General features: G+C 49.6%; 1 protein-coding gene across 3 annotated transcripts; it reads left to right on the top strand.

Annotated features, from left to right (window-relative positions):
• The first annotated feature begins 395 nt into the window (after positions 1 to 395).
• Positions 396 to 13,515, top strand: Stoml1 (stomatin like 1). Of its 3 annotated transcripts, none has more exons than XM_046428102.2 (7): positions 396 to 614; positions 2,059 to 2,165; positions 3,469 to 3,618; positions 3,928 to 4,131; positions 7,443 to 7,638; positions 8,028 to 8,243; positions 8,897 to 13,515. In XM_046428102.2, the coding sequence occupies exons 1-7, from the start codon at positions 482 to 484 to the stop codon at positions 9,088 to 9,090; spliced, it is 1,200 nt and encodes a 399-aa protein (XP_046284058.1). In that variant the 5' UTR covers positions 396 to 481; the 3' UTR covers positions 9,091 to 13,515. The 3 variants fall into 3 exon arrangements, with proteins under 3 accessions (XP_046284058.1, XP_046284060.1, XP_046284059.1); XM_046428104.2 differs by having other exon boundaries at positions 469 to 492; XM_046428103.2 differs by lacking the exon at positions 396 to 614 and adding an exon at positions 1,514 to 1,735.
• Positions 13,516 to 14,120: the final 605 nt, after the last annotated feature.

Consider the following 14,120-nt stretch of genomic DNA (forward strand, 5'->3'; position numbering starts at 1 on the left):
ACTGAGATCTGTTCTGGGACAGGCCCTGCTTGCTGAGCTGTGGGGACAGAGAGCAATTATTTTGTGATGTATGTTCTAGAGAAACCCTAAGTCTATTAAGACCTCGCTCCCTGCGTGAGTTTGGACAGGGAGTGTTGAGAAGGCTGAAAACAGCATTTCCTTTGTTCTGGAGATTTGGCTCCTGAATGTCCTCTTATGAAACCCAACTTCCCTCCTCAATTTCTAAGTTCAGGTAAGATCTGGGAGGAGGTGGCAATGACCCCGCGGGCTGCCAAGAAATCAGGCCACGCCCCGACGCCTGCGGCCGCAGTTCGGACCTCCCAGCGCAGGGGGTCGCCATGCTACAGCGGGCGCGGATCCGGGTCGGCTTCCTGCTCCTGTGCCCAGCCGCCGCCTGTGGTGACGCCGGGGAAGCCGGAAGCGGCGGCCGGCAGAGGTTGTGGCCGCACAGAGGCGCGGGGGTGTGTCTCTGTCAGGAATCATGCTCGGCAGGTCCGGGTACCGGGCGCTGCCCTTGGGGGATTTTGACCGCTTCCAGCAGTCGAGCTTCGGCTTTCTGGGCTCGCAGAAGGGCTGCTTGTCCCCAGAGCGGGGCGGCGTGGGTCCGGGGTCCGGTGAGTGGTCGCCCAGCACGGCGAACCCGGGAGAGGGGAAGACTGGCCAGTACCCACAGGCCGGAACCCTCTGCCTCTAAGGAGTCGGCCGGCCTTGCACCCTCAGAGGAGGGACCGAGAAGGGGAACGACTTGCAATGTGGAGAGGGGGCTGGGCCCGGCGCTGGGGTGTTTCTGCTGATCTGCCCTCCCTAGGGGCCTGGCACTGCAGCCTCAGAGCCAGCGTAGCTTCCATCTTCCCGAAATTAACCGCATCACATTTCTCCTCGGCTTTTATCAGGGCATAGGTTTCAAGTTCCCATTATGCATAGGTCATCAGCACCCTACAGGCGCCTGTGGAGAAATGGAAGAATATTCACCCCAGGGTGGAAACCCAGGGACCTGCCATCTCCTTTGTAGCTGGAGAAGATACACAGAACAAAAAGGCAGGCCTTCAGCAATCCATTGTCTGTCCTCGCCCTGTCTTGCTCCAAAGCTCTCTGTGGTTCCTTTGGCCACAGGCCAGATCCTATACTTCTCAGCCTGACCTTGGAGGTTTGGTCCCTCCCTGACCCTTCTTACTGACAGCTGCTCCTGTCCAAGGATTTCTTTCCTGCAGAGGTCACAGTGGGTCAGAGTGGGTCAGGCAGGAAGTGGAACCTTGGTGTCCTGGGGCTTGGGAAACCCAGGAGACATGAGCTTCATGAAAGATGGAACCGAGGTTCCTTTCTGCTTCCTGTCCAGGATTGGAAGAAGAGGAGCAGAGAATAAGCTCATCCCAGATTCTAGGGCTTTCTCTGTCATCCTGGACACCTGGTTCTCTCTTTAGTTTGGATGTGCCTTATCTTCCTACCTCCCCCCTCCACACCCCAACCACCACCACCATCAAACTGCTTGAATTGAAATATGCATTTTTGATGGTTCTTAGGGCATTAAAATGGAGTGAGGAGTAGAAAAGAAAATTTTATCCCCATCTCAGGCTCCTATTAATGAGAAATTAATGCTGTATCCCTATCCCTATAGGCTAAGGCATTGTTTCCATAAGAATCCCTTAAAAGCGTTCTTCTGGGGCATTTGGTAGAAGAGGAATGTGTTATGCCAGCAGCATTCAGCTCAAGCCAGCACACATTTAAAGATGCCCAGGTACTCCTGGCTCCATGACAGGCATGAGTAGGCAGTATAAATTAGACAAGGGATTGATTCCTGCTCAGTCCAATAAGGACAGCATTGGATTCTCAGGTTCAGAGACTTGCCTAGCAAAGAATAAGGTCTCGTGAGGGTTGTACTTGGGATAGATTAGTTTTGATGTATGGGAGGAGGGAATGAGCATGTGTCCAAAGATATGATTGAGAACTGTGAGAAGGGTAAAGTGGGCAAAGGGTACACCTGACCAAGCTCATTGTACTTACAGCTGTCCTGCCAGGCCATCTGGTGTTCCTTGACTGCCTATTCTCTCTTGCCCCCAGATATACCCCAAAGCTGGCCCTCCTGCCTCTGCCATGGCCTCATCAGTTTCTTGGGGTTCTTGCTGCTGATGATCACCTTCCCCATTTCTGGCTGGTTTGCCCTGAAGGTAAGACTGGCTGGGTCAGTCCTAGAGTGGTTAGGTCATATTGAAGTTTTTGGCATTGATGAATGAATTCTCCATATTCTGTTATCACAACTCTATGAAAGGGGCAAGGCAAGAATTTTCTTTCCATCTTTAATATGAGAAAACTGAGGCCCAGACTTGTCATCATGGGAATCAGTAAGGAGTAGAACCATTAGGAAGTCTTCCCAAACTTCTGAGTCCTGGGATCTGGACAGATATCTTGGGCAGATCATCCTTCCTTTGGGTTAGGCCAAATTAGAAATAAAACATCCAACCTGGCCCAGCAGGCAATTTGCAATAGGAAGCCAGGCCTCATTTTCAACAAGTGGTGGTATAGATGGAAAAAGGATAAGTAATAGATCTATACCTGCAAGCTGTGGTGAAGGTGGAAGCCCTGTCAGGCCTTCCTCTTTGTGTGGCCCAAGACAATAGTCACCTTTTCTAGAAAGCCTCTAGGTTTGTGTGATCTGAAAGGGAGTTCTTTGATGATCCTAGATCCTAGTTCTGAAATGCCACTGAAATAAATACCGTGTGACCTTGGACAAATTACTGTGTATTTCTGGGTCTTCAATTCTTAATTTCTTCAACATCTTTAGGATTCCAGGGACCTGAAGTTGGCAAAGCCTTTTGTTTGCTGTTACAACAGCTCAGCCTTTCCCCCAGCTAATCCAAGGGCAGACAGTTTCCTGATGTGAGTCATGCCTAGCTTTAGACAACAAAGGTGAAGTTTCCCTAAAAAGTTAGGGGCTGGTAGCGTGTTTGCCTGGCATGCGGGAGGCACTAAGTTCAATCCTCAGCACCACATAAAAATAAATAAAGATATTGTGTCTATATACAACTAAAAACTACTTTAAAAAAAATCAAGTTAGTACAGTGTGGTGATTAAGACATATGACCTTTGGAGTCATTCAGAACTGCATTCAAATAGTGCCTATTTCACTCAGGTGCTATGTGATTTCTGAGTACCTCTCTAAGCCTGACCTCTCTGAGCCTTGGTTTTCTTATCTAAAAACAGTTAAGGATACTTGATTGTGACCGAGCAAAGGGGAGAGGGGAGAAGGAGGGATCTGGGAAAATGTCACTGGCCAGCTTAGGCAGACCACTTCCAACTCTTTTTTTTTTTTAAATATATTTTTTAGTTGTAGGTGAACACAGTACCTTTATTTTATTTTTATGTGGTGCTGAGGATCGAACCCAGTGCTTCACGCATGCTAGGTAAGCACTCTACCACTGAGCCACAATGTCAGCCCCCACTTCCAACTCTTTTCCTTGCCATTGTGGACAGATCGTGCCCACCTATGAGCGGATGATTGTGTTTCGACTGGGCCGGATCCGCACCCCCCAGGGACCTGGCATGGTTCTGCTCCTGCCCTTCATTGACTCCTTTCAGAGAGTGGATCTGAGGACACGAGCCTTCAATGTCCCTCCTTGCAAGGTAAGAGACTTCCCAGCTGCTCTGGACAGACAGAGTAGGGCTTTGTGGAGAGTATTCTATGGGTGCTAGGGCATTGGCCTGAAAGTAGCCTTCTGGGAGAGTGGGAGAAGAGAACAGAAAGTCAAAGTAAAAGCTAGGAGGGCATCCTCACTCTTTACACCTGATCCCATGTACTTGGGGGACACCATTTTGCCTTTAAGGAGTTATCTGCCAGGTGGGTGGGTCAAATTGGGTGGTCCCAGTGGGCATGACCTCCTTGTAGCCCCAGCCTCCTAAGTGTCCTTTCTCTCTCATGGCCACTCCCAACAGTTGGCCTCTAAGGATGGGGCTGTGCTGTCTGTGGGGGCTGATGTCCAGTTCCGTATCTGGGACCCAGTGCTGTCGGTGATGACTGTAAAGGACCTAAATACAGCCACGCGCATGACAGCCCAGAATGCCATGACCAAGGCCCTGCTCAGAAGGCCGCTGCGGGAGATTCAGATGGAGAAGCTCAAGATCAGCGACCAGCTCCTGGTAGGCGGCTCCTCACAAGGTAGAGCTCAGAGCTGGCACCTGGTCACTTTGAGCAAACACCAGTTTGTTCTAACTTTAGTTTACCTTTTGTGCCAAGAGTGTAATCACCTCTGCTGATCCAGTGATCTGAGTTGAGGAATAGAAGGTAGCCTAGTCATAGTAATCCTGGGCACACGTGGTCCTAATAAAGGAAAGCACCCGTGCGGGAACTCCTAGGGCCCTGCCTCTGACTGCTGACATCAACATGAGGCCTCAGGGCCCTCTGCAGTTCCTGTTGGAGTCAGGGCCCAACTCTCAGGGTGGGTGGTGGGTGATAGGAGGGGGACCCTTCCAGCCCAACCCCCTGATGAGAGTTCTGTGCTCATAAGGGAGCATATGCATTTTTGTGGGCTGATTTTTCTCGCTTGGAACAGAACAAAGAAACATGGAGACATTTGATCTTTTTCTTGGATTTTCTCCTTGTATATAAAAATGATCTACATGGAATTCACCTTAAATTCTTTGTTCTAAAAGATAGGATAAACATAAGTGCAGGAGCAGTGGCACGTCCCTCACAGCCACACTCAACTTGTGCTTCCTCCCTTTTGCTTGTCCTCATGGAGGAAGATGAGAGAACTTTTCCCTCTTTCCCCTCCACTCTGATCTAAACCCAGGGGTATGGGATTAGAGGACAGAGAGGGAGTGGGATGAATGCCAGTTCTGGAGATCCCCAGCTCATTCCATCAAGGAGGTCAGCAAGCAGCCAGCTAGGTGAAGTTCCTCAGAAGGTTACTCCTGATCGTAATAATAGCCCTTACATACTCTGTCTGTCAAGGTTCACGGAGCCCAGTGCTTGCCCCAGAGTATCTCATCTTCACATTTTTGCAGCAAGAGGGCCAGTATTACTGGAGGGTGGAAACCCAGACTCAGAAATGATTCAACTTGCCTTTAAGAGCCACAACTGGCTGGGCATGATGGCGCACACCTGTAATCCCAGCAGCCAAGGAGGCTGAGGAAGGAGAATGGCAAGTTTGAGGCCAGCCTGGGCAACTTAGTAAGACTCTGTCTCAAAAAATAAAAAGGACTGGGATGTAGCTCAGTAGGAGAGCACCCCTGAGGTCAATTCCCAATACTTCCCCACTTGCCTACACGCAAAGAGCTGGACCAGAGCCAGAGCCCTTGATCCCCCACCCTCAATAGCGTGTTTGATTTAATACAATTCAGACAATAAGTTGATAACATATTTTTATTCATAAAACCTCACACCCTCAGGAAGCTGAGGCAGAAGGATTGTGAGTTCAAAGCCAGCCTCAGCAAAAGCAAGGCGCTAAGACCCTGTCTCTAAATAAAATACAAAATAGGGCTGGGGTTATGGCTTGGTGATCGAGTGCCCCTGAGTTCAATTTCCAGTAGCAAAAAAAATCAAACCCATATTCCATTATATTTATCTTTAGGAAAAGAAAAGTGGATCTGCGCCCTGTTAAAAATTGCCCTGGTGTGAAAGGGGCAGTCCATCCTGTAATGTGAGAGTTACTCAGGGCCATTGCCCATACTCTGTGGGCACCTGGCAAAGCAAGGGCAGCACCTGAGGTTGAAGCAGAATCTCCCCAGCCCTGGTTCAGGCAGGGATTTTCAATCTCATTTCTTTTTTGCCTACTTTTCCTCTGAAGAGATTGCAGACTGCCCCTTACTTGCTGGCTCCTCCTCAGTGGCTCACCTGCTAGTGTTCTCAGGTGGCTCCACCTCTCTGCTGCCCTCCTGCAGCCTGGCCACCCCATCACTCTTCAGCAGATCCTGCCTCTACATGCAAGAAAAAAAGAAAAACAAACTCTCAGACAGGAATCTTTTGGCCTCCAGCTTCAACCTCCACACCCTTCTGCATGCTTTTCCTTACTCATTTCCTGCCTGCATGCCCTTCTTGAGGCTCATCTCTTCATAGGACAGTGCTCTGGGCCCTACCTTCTCTAGGACTCCCCCTCTCTTTCCTTCCCTCTCTCCCTCCACTCAGGTTCACTGTCTCTTTATTCTTTCTTCCCTCTTTAATGCACAGAAACATTCTCCTTTTGCCTGCTTCACCTCTAGCTCTTACCTCTCTCCCCTTCCCTTCTGGAAGACTCCCATTTCTCTCATCCCATCCTTAGTCAGGCTTCCCCCAAGCTCCTAAGATAGCTGTGGTGACATGGTGACCTCCCTCTTCCCAGCCCAGCAGACACTTCTCAGCCTTCCCTTCCTTCACCTGATGGCAGTGTTTGCGTGTGTGACTCCTCCTCTTCTGCTCCTCTTGACCTTGCTGGTTCTCCTGCCTTTCATTGTCCAGGTTCCTGCACTGTCCCCTTCTCATCTGTCACCTCTCTGGGAGAGCTCAGCCACCCAGGATTTGTTTCCTCTGGGCACTTATTGTTCACGGCACACAGTCCAGTCTGACTCTCCTGCACCTTGCTCCCATTTATCCAGCTTCCTGTGGGACCCTTGCTCTCCCACAGACACCCAAAACTTTCAGAATTAAAAAACAAACAAAAGATCACTTATCACACACACCTCTCCACATCCTGTTTGTGTGAGTCTCTAAGTGAATGCCATATTCATGAGCCCAGGAAAACCACACCAGAAGCCTGCTTCCCCCTCCCCTGTCCTCTATGCCCTGGCACATCCAGGCAGCCATAAGCCAAATGGCCCTGTGGCTGCTGCAGCTTGGCACAGTTGGCAGAGTTGTGCTCCCTCAGTGAGTCTCTGCTTCACTTCACCCTCCTTCCCTCCACCAAACCTGTCTGCTTTCTTCCTGCAATTTGAAACAGTGACGTTTGGTCCCCAAGCCTCCATCATCAGCCCATCCAATTCAGTGTCCACACAGTAGCCAGGAGGGTGTTTCCAAAAAGTAAGTCTGTTCTGTCACCTCCCTGAGTGAACTCCTCTCTGATGTCCTTGTTGCCTCAGAAGAAATCCAAGTGAGTAGGAGGAGGCTGCCTCTGAGACTTCAGCTGTCTCTGGTCCCCCAGCCCACACTTTAGGTTCTGACTAATTGGAACTCTGGCTGCTTGAAGTGCCCAGACTTCCAGGTTCTCCTCTCTAGGCTTTGCGCATGCTGTTCCTATTGCCTGGAAGGTCCCCCACCTGGAGAGTCCCCCACTGCCAGTGTCACTCTCCCTGCTGCCAGTCCTCCCTCCTCCTTGTTTGAGCACTTGCACAGCTGGACTGTCAGCATCCCCTGCCTATGCTCCCTAAGGACAGGTGTGGGACCTCCAGGTCCACATGTGGCCATAGTGGCCCACCCAAAGAAGGTGCTCAGAAAAGGTTTATTGCATGAATTCCATGTCTTCCCCACTGTCCTTCAGCTGGAGATCAACGATGTGACCAGGGCCTGGGGGCTAGAGGTGGACCGCGTGGAGCTGGCAGTGGAGGCCGTGCTACAGCAGCCCCAGGACAGCCCAGCTGGGTCCAGCCTGGACAGCACCCTCCAGCAGCTGGCCCTCCACTTGCTGGGAGGGGGCATGAACTCAGTGGCAGGAGGTACTCCATCTGCTGGGCCAGGTGAGGAACCTGGGGAGCAGGAGGGAGGTGCTGTTCAGTTTGGCATGGAGCTGACTTCGCTACTTGCTCCAAGCACAGTGCACGCTCTGCCTGTCTGTTTGACCCATACTGATTCTAGGGTCAACCCAAGCTAGGGCAGTGAGAAGAGTCCAGGTTGTGTGAGTATGGAGAGGCCTGTGGCAGCCACCGTGAGAGGAGATAGCAGTAGCTGGAAAGAGGGCTTCACATCTGATCTCAGCTGGAACAGCTAAGAAACAGGATTTGGGTGTTTAGGGTAGAAACCTGGGGGCAGCCTCCTGGCAGGGAAGCAAGTTGATCAGAAGCCAAAAGAGGCAGAGGCCACCTGTCCCTGGGAACACACTGACCTGCCTCTCTGCCTCCCTCCCCAGCACTTTTGGCCACCCCAGCAGATACTCTGGAGATGGTGAGCGAAGTGGAGCTACCTGCATCTCAGGGCCTGAAGCAGCCTGTGGCCGAGGGGCTGCTGACTGCTCTGGAGCCTTTCCTGTCTGAAGTGCTGGTCAGCCAGGTTGGGGCCTGCTACCAGTTCAATGTCATCCTTCCCAGTGGCACCCAGAACATCTACTTCCTGGATCTCACCACAGGTGCAGCTGCCCGCCCCGCATCCCCCTCATATCCAGTTGCTTATACACCTGATCCCATGGCTGTTTTTTAGGCCGCTCCCACATACCCTGTAGGAGCAAGGCTTCCTACTCTTGCCACAGTTTGGGGATGAACCCATGGCAGTCAGGGGCTCTGACACCATTTCTAGACAATAATTTTCTGGGCCTTGCTCTCTCTGCTGTGGGAGGACAATTGAGACAGCCAGGCTGCTGATACCAAGTAAGTCTGTTCTGTCACCTCCCTGAGTGAACTCCTCATGTGGCAGGAAGCCTGCCACATGCCAGGCTCTGTGCTGAGCACTTTTGTGCATTATGTCACCTACTTCTCATCAGCTTTGATTTAGGGCTCATCATCCCCTTCACAGATTTGCACACTGAGGCACCAAGTGGCCTATAGGATTAGAATCCAGGGTATTGAACCCAAACTGTTTGTGTGCACATGTGCTGGGGATGGAGCCCAGGGCCTCATGCATGCTAACCAGGTGCTCTTACCACTGAACTACACTCCAGCCCTAGAACCTAAACTCCTAACCAGTATTCTTTGCTCCTTCCAATGGGACATGCTAACTTCTTCTTCCCTCCATAGCTGTCTGTCCCACATCCCTACTAATGCTCAGTTTTCTTTCCACCTACAGGGCGAGGCAGGGTGGGACATGGGGTTCCTGAAGGTGTCCCCGACGTGGTGGTGGAGATGGCTGAGGCAGACCTGCGGGCTCTGTTGTGCAGGGAGCTGCGGCCCCTGGGGGCCTACATGAGTGGGCGACTGAAGGTGAAGGGCGACCTGGCAGTGGCCATGAAGCTGGAGGCAGTCCTAAGGGCCCTGAAGTAGCAGCCCTGGCTGACCATCCATTGCCCAGCCTCAAGTCTGGCACTAAGCTAGGGGGCTTCTTGAAGGAGGAGGTGTTGATCTGCACTGTAGAAAGTTGAGGCCCTGAAGAGTTTCAGGGCCAACCAGGAGCCCATGGATGGAGGCTGGGGGCCAGCAGCAGCTGGGAGTTCCTGCCTGCAGTGGTTATTTGACAGGCCTTTGCCCCCACCAAGTGCCCAGCCCTGAGCTGGCTACACAGAGTAAGGACAGGAGAGCCAGGACTGCCCTGTCCAGCCGACTCCCTGACAGGAGAGCCAGGACACACAGAACCAGCCTGATGGCAGCTGGTGTGGTACCTATGTGAAGGATCAAAGTGCATGGCTCAGGCTACAAGCTGAGGGGATCTAAGAGGGTGGGGGAGGGAGAGGGAAGGCAACTCCCTGTAAGAGGCCCCTGCAACAGGACTGGGCTGGGCCCACCTTCCTGATTGCAGTCTAGGCCAAGCTGGTGGGGGAGGGCATGGGACTGCAGGGCCTGCAGCTTCTATGGCCCCACTCCTGAAGACACCTTGATTCATCTGCCAGCTCCATCCTGCATGCCTGATGAGCTGGGCCAGGGCAGCATGCAGGAGAGCCCTGCTGTTCCTGTACGTCTTACTAGAGGTTTAAAAGACTCTGACAAATAAATGTGGTGTTTCCAATGTGGAGCAGAGAAGAAGTGAAGTGTGGCTATGGGGGTATAGGGTGGGCTAGGAGGGCTGCAAGGTGATGCCCCTCTGCTACCAGCCCAGGAAGGACCTAGGCCCTGGAGGCTGACCTAGAGTGTCTGGATACCTGTAGTTCTTCCTCCTGAGTCTCAAAGCCCCAATATGCGGGGCCCAGGGCTTCTTTCTGTTCTTTATATTTGGGGATACAGGTTGATCAGGAAAGAGGGGCGTGGTTCTACAAACATTAACTTGATACAGGACAAGGTGAGGGGCTCATCACATTCAAGAGGGGAGTTGGGGCACTGCCAACTGCTGCCCAACTTCTCTGCTGAAGAGAAGGAAACAGGCAACCAGTCCTGGCCCTGGCCCAGCCAGCTTTGTGCTCCAGTGCTCCAGCTCACAGAGAAGGGGCCTCTGACTCTCCAGTGCTAAGAAACGAATCTCGCTTCCTGGACAGACTTGTAGGGGGAAAACCAAAACCAAACTGCAAAAACCAGAGCTGCCTCCTTGAGGAACAGCCTTCAGCTTGTCCTCTGGCACCAGGCCTTTCCTTTGGGGCCCTTTCCTTTGGGGCCCTTTTCTTTGGCACCAGGGCCCATCCAGTTTGCCCCTCTCCCTGCTGGTGCCAGACACTTCCTTGGCGGGCCTTCTGCCTGGCCTGGGGTGCCTTCTTCAAGTCTAGCATGTCCCTTACAGCTGCAGTCATGGAACTTGGATCTCAGCTGCGGGGCCCTCCTCAGCCCCAGCCTGCCGCTCCTGGCTACCCCTCTCTGCTCACCTAGAGGCCTCTCGTGGGCCTGTCCAAGGCTCTCCTTCTAGGACTCAGTTCCAAAGTCCCCACTGGCCACACTGCTGCCCCCGAAGCCCAGCAGGGCTGCTCCTCTGCCTCTGCCTGTCTCCCCTCTTTCAACTGTCACTGCCTATTCCCCACTGTCTGCTGCTGTACCTTTTTGCTGGGACGTGAGCTCCAAGTAAGCACAATTCACCCGCAGATGCCTCCATGGCTGCTACACATGTAATGGCAAGTGCCCTGGGAGTACCAGGCATCTTCACCATGGAAGCTGGCACTATCTCTTGGCAGGGACCAGGGGGAGCAGTGAGGAAAATGAGATCATGACTTGAGAGAAACTGAAACTCCTCAGGTTTTCTCCATGGGTGTGGGAAGATCAACAAATTTTAGGGGAAACCGAAACTTTTCCAGATGTCTAGGTGGAGGGCAAGGCCTGCCACCACCAGCCACGGCTCCACCCTGTGAAAGGAGGCAAGGCCAGCACTATAGGAACAGGAGCCTGAGGTTCAAAGGCCCCTGGGCTAGGAGGACCAAGCAGACCTTGCAATCCACACGTGAGGGAGGGCCAAGGCCACCTAAATGGCTTCCCTGAGGAGGCCAGGCCTGAGACTGCTGCCATGTGGACCTTGAGAAGAGATGGGAAATTCACCCTGCAGAGGGGAAGTCCCTGGCAGAGCACAGATGGAAAAAGCAGGCTGGCACTTCTGGGGAACTGAAACCAAAAGTAAGAGAGGTTGTGTGCAGGGACTTTGTAGGGGATGCATAGAAACAGTAATTACCCTGTTTATGTGCTGAATATGTCCCTATACTGGACTAGGCACTTGATACATTTTCCTTCAAATAACTTGGATGATGATCCACTATTCTAGTTAATGTACCAACATATAATATGCTATTTTATTTTCATTTTTAGCACCACTGGGGATTGACCCCAGGGGCACTTTACCACTGAGCTGCATCCCCAGCCCTTTTTATTTTTGGAGTTAGGCTCTTGCCCTGGTTGACCTTGAACTTTCAGCCCTCCTACTTCAGCCTACCCAGTACCTGGGATAAACAGGCCTGGCTTTGATGTTTATTTTATTTTATAAATTAAAAAAAAAAGTTTTTAGTTGTAGATGGACACAATATCTTTATTTATTTAGTTAGTTTTTACATGAACTGAGGATTGAAGCCAGTGCCTCACACGTGCCAGGCAAGTGCTCTACCTCTGAGCTACAACCCCAGCCTTTGTTGTTAATTTTAAATAAGTATTTTCATTTTGGATAGGTAACACATTCACATGATTCAAAAATTAAAAGAATTGTCCCTCACACACAACTCTATACTCTTCCCCACACCTTTTTCATATGGATTTTCCCCGATATTAGTTTCTTGGTGGTTCTTTCAGGTTTTTGTTTTTTTTTTATTATTATTTTGTTTTGTTTTAACCAGGAATTGAACCCAAGGGTGCTCAACCACTAAGCCACATCCTCAGTCCTTTTCATATTTTTTAAATTGTGAGACAGGTCTGGCTGTATGACCTAGAGCCTTGCTAAGTTTCTGAGGCTGGCTTTGAATTTGTGATCCCCCTGCCTCAGCCTCCTGAGCTGCTGGAATTATAGGCGTGCACCATTATACCCAGCTTATTTTTTATTCTGAGACAGGGTCTTGCTAAATTGTTTTCGGCCATTCTCTTGCCTCAGCCTTGGGAATAATTGGGATTACAGGAGTGTGCCACCTGAGCCTGGTTTGGTTGGTTGGTTGGTTTTTGGCACTAGAGATTGAACTCCAGAGGTACTTAACCACTGAGACACATCCCCAGCCCTTTTTTTGTATTTTATTTGGAGACAAGGTCTTACTACATTATTTAGGGCCTCACTAAATTGCTGAGGCTGCCTTTAAACTTTTGATCCTCCTGCTTCAGCTTCCAGAATGACTGGGATTACGTGCTGGGTCACTGCAGTTTGTTTTTACATACAGTACCTAAGAAAATCCAAACAGACATCCCTCTGGGCTTTTGTTGATGCTGTTTTTACACAAATTGCAGCATACCAAACATAATGCTTGTTTGTACATCTAACATTACCCTTGAAAATCTTTTCATATTAGCACACACAGACTTTCCTGATTCTTTTCTGTAGTTACACAGGATTCCATTGTGTGGATGTGTCATTTATTTAACCTGTCCTATATCTGGGGACAATTGGCTCATTCTTGCTTTGTGTTACTTTGAACATTGTTGCAGTCCCTAACCTTTAACAGGTAGTTTCACCTATGGTTGACTTTATCTGTAGGATGAAATCCTAGAAATGAAACTGCTGGGTCAAAGTATTTGTAGTTTAATAAATATTGCCAAAATCCCCTCGTTAGGAATTATACCCATCATAAGTGATTGAGAGTATTTTTTTTCTCATAACCATGTCAACACTGTGTTAATAAACTTTTGGGATTTTTTTGGGGGGGGCAGTCTGGTAAGTGAATAAATGGAGTCTTGGTTTAGTTTTTTGTTTATTGTTCAATTGTTTGTTACATTTTAACAGTTGGGGGCTGGCAGAGCCTGAGGCAGGAGGATCCCAAGTTTGAGGCTAGCTCTTGAACTTAGTAAGTCCCTGTTGCAAAATAAAAAGGGATAGGGATATAGCTCAGTAGCTTCTGGGTTCAATCCTCAGTGCCAAAAAAAAAAAGAGTTGGCTTTCCAGTCCCAGAAAAAATGTAGCATATATTTACTATTTTTAAAGAAGGTAAAATTTACATGTAATAAAATGTGTCATTTGACGTGTTTTGACAAATGTGAACACCTGGGTAACTGCCATGCACTACAGTGAGACAGAACATTCCCATCCACTAAAGTTCCCCCTTGTCCCTGAGGGCCTGGATAGTCCCAGCCCCAGGTGATCACTGATCTGCTTTCTGTAACTATTGATTATCTTTGCCTTTCTAGAATGTCATAAATGAAACCATATAGTATGTACTCTTTGTGTCTAGCTTCTTTCTGCCACTGTAATGGTTTTGAGAATCATACATGTTACCATGTGTGTCTGTAGTTGGGTCTTTGTTATTGTTAAGCAATATCCCCTTGTATGGATAGAAGCACGTTCATTCTTCATCATCATTCATGTACTGATAGATATTTGAGTACTTTTCAGTTGGGGTTCTTTTCTCTTTTTTGTAGCACAAACCCAGGGCCTCTTACATGCTGGACAAGCACTCTTCACTAAACTATATCCCCAGTCTTGAAAAAAGTGGCTTTTGATATAAGTTGTAAATTTTTTAATCAATTTTTGGTTTGTATTTTGACTTTGCTTATGGTATATTTCCATGAAATTAAATGGCTAATTTAAATTTAAATTAAAATGGCTCTTGATTAAGACATAAGAAAAAGACCCACCTGAAAATATAGCTCAGTGGTAGAACACTTGCCTAGCAATCTGAAAGCCCTGCAAAAAAAAAAAGGAAGGAAGAAAAGTCATTCTATTAGGGGAGTAGGGCACTCAATCACCGAGCCACATCCCCAGCCCTATTTTGTATTTTATTTAAAGACATGGTCTCACTGAGATGCTTAGTGTCTTGCTGAAG

This window comes from Marmota monax, unplaced genomic scaffold (assembly GCF_021218885.2).
Source record: "Marmota monax isolate L192 unplaced genomic scaffold, Marmota_monax_Labrador192_F-V1.1 WCK01_AAM20220418_F8-fsc00111, whole genome shotgun sequence".
NCBI lineage: Eukaryota > Metazoa > Chordata > Mammalia > Rodentia > Sciuridae > Marmota > Marmota monax.

Coding starts and splice junctions, on each gene's coding strand:
- Stoml1 (XM_046428102.2), top strand. CDS start 482: ATGCTCGGCAGGTCCGGGTACCGGGCGCTGCCCTTGGGGGATTTTGAC. Junction 2,166..3,468: donor CTGGCTGGTTTGCCCTGAAG/GTAAGACTGGCT, acceptor CATTGTGGACAG/ATCGTGCCCACCTATGAGCG. Junction 4,132..7,442: donor AGATCAGCGACCAGCTCCTG/GTAGGCGGCTCC, acceptor ACTGTCCTTCAG/CTGGAGATCAACGATGTGAC.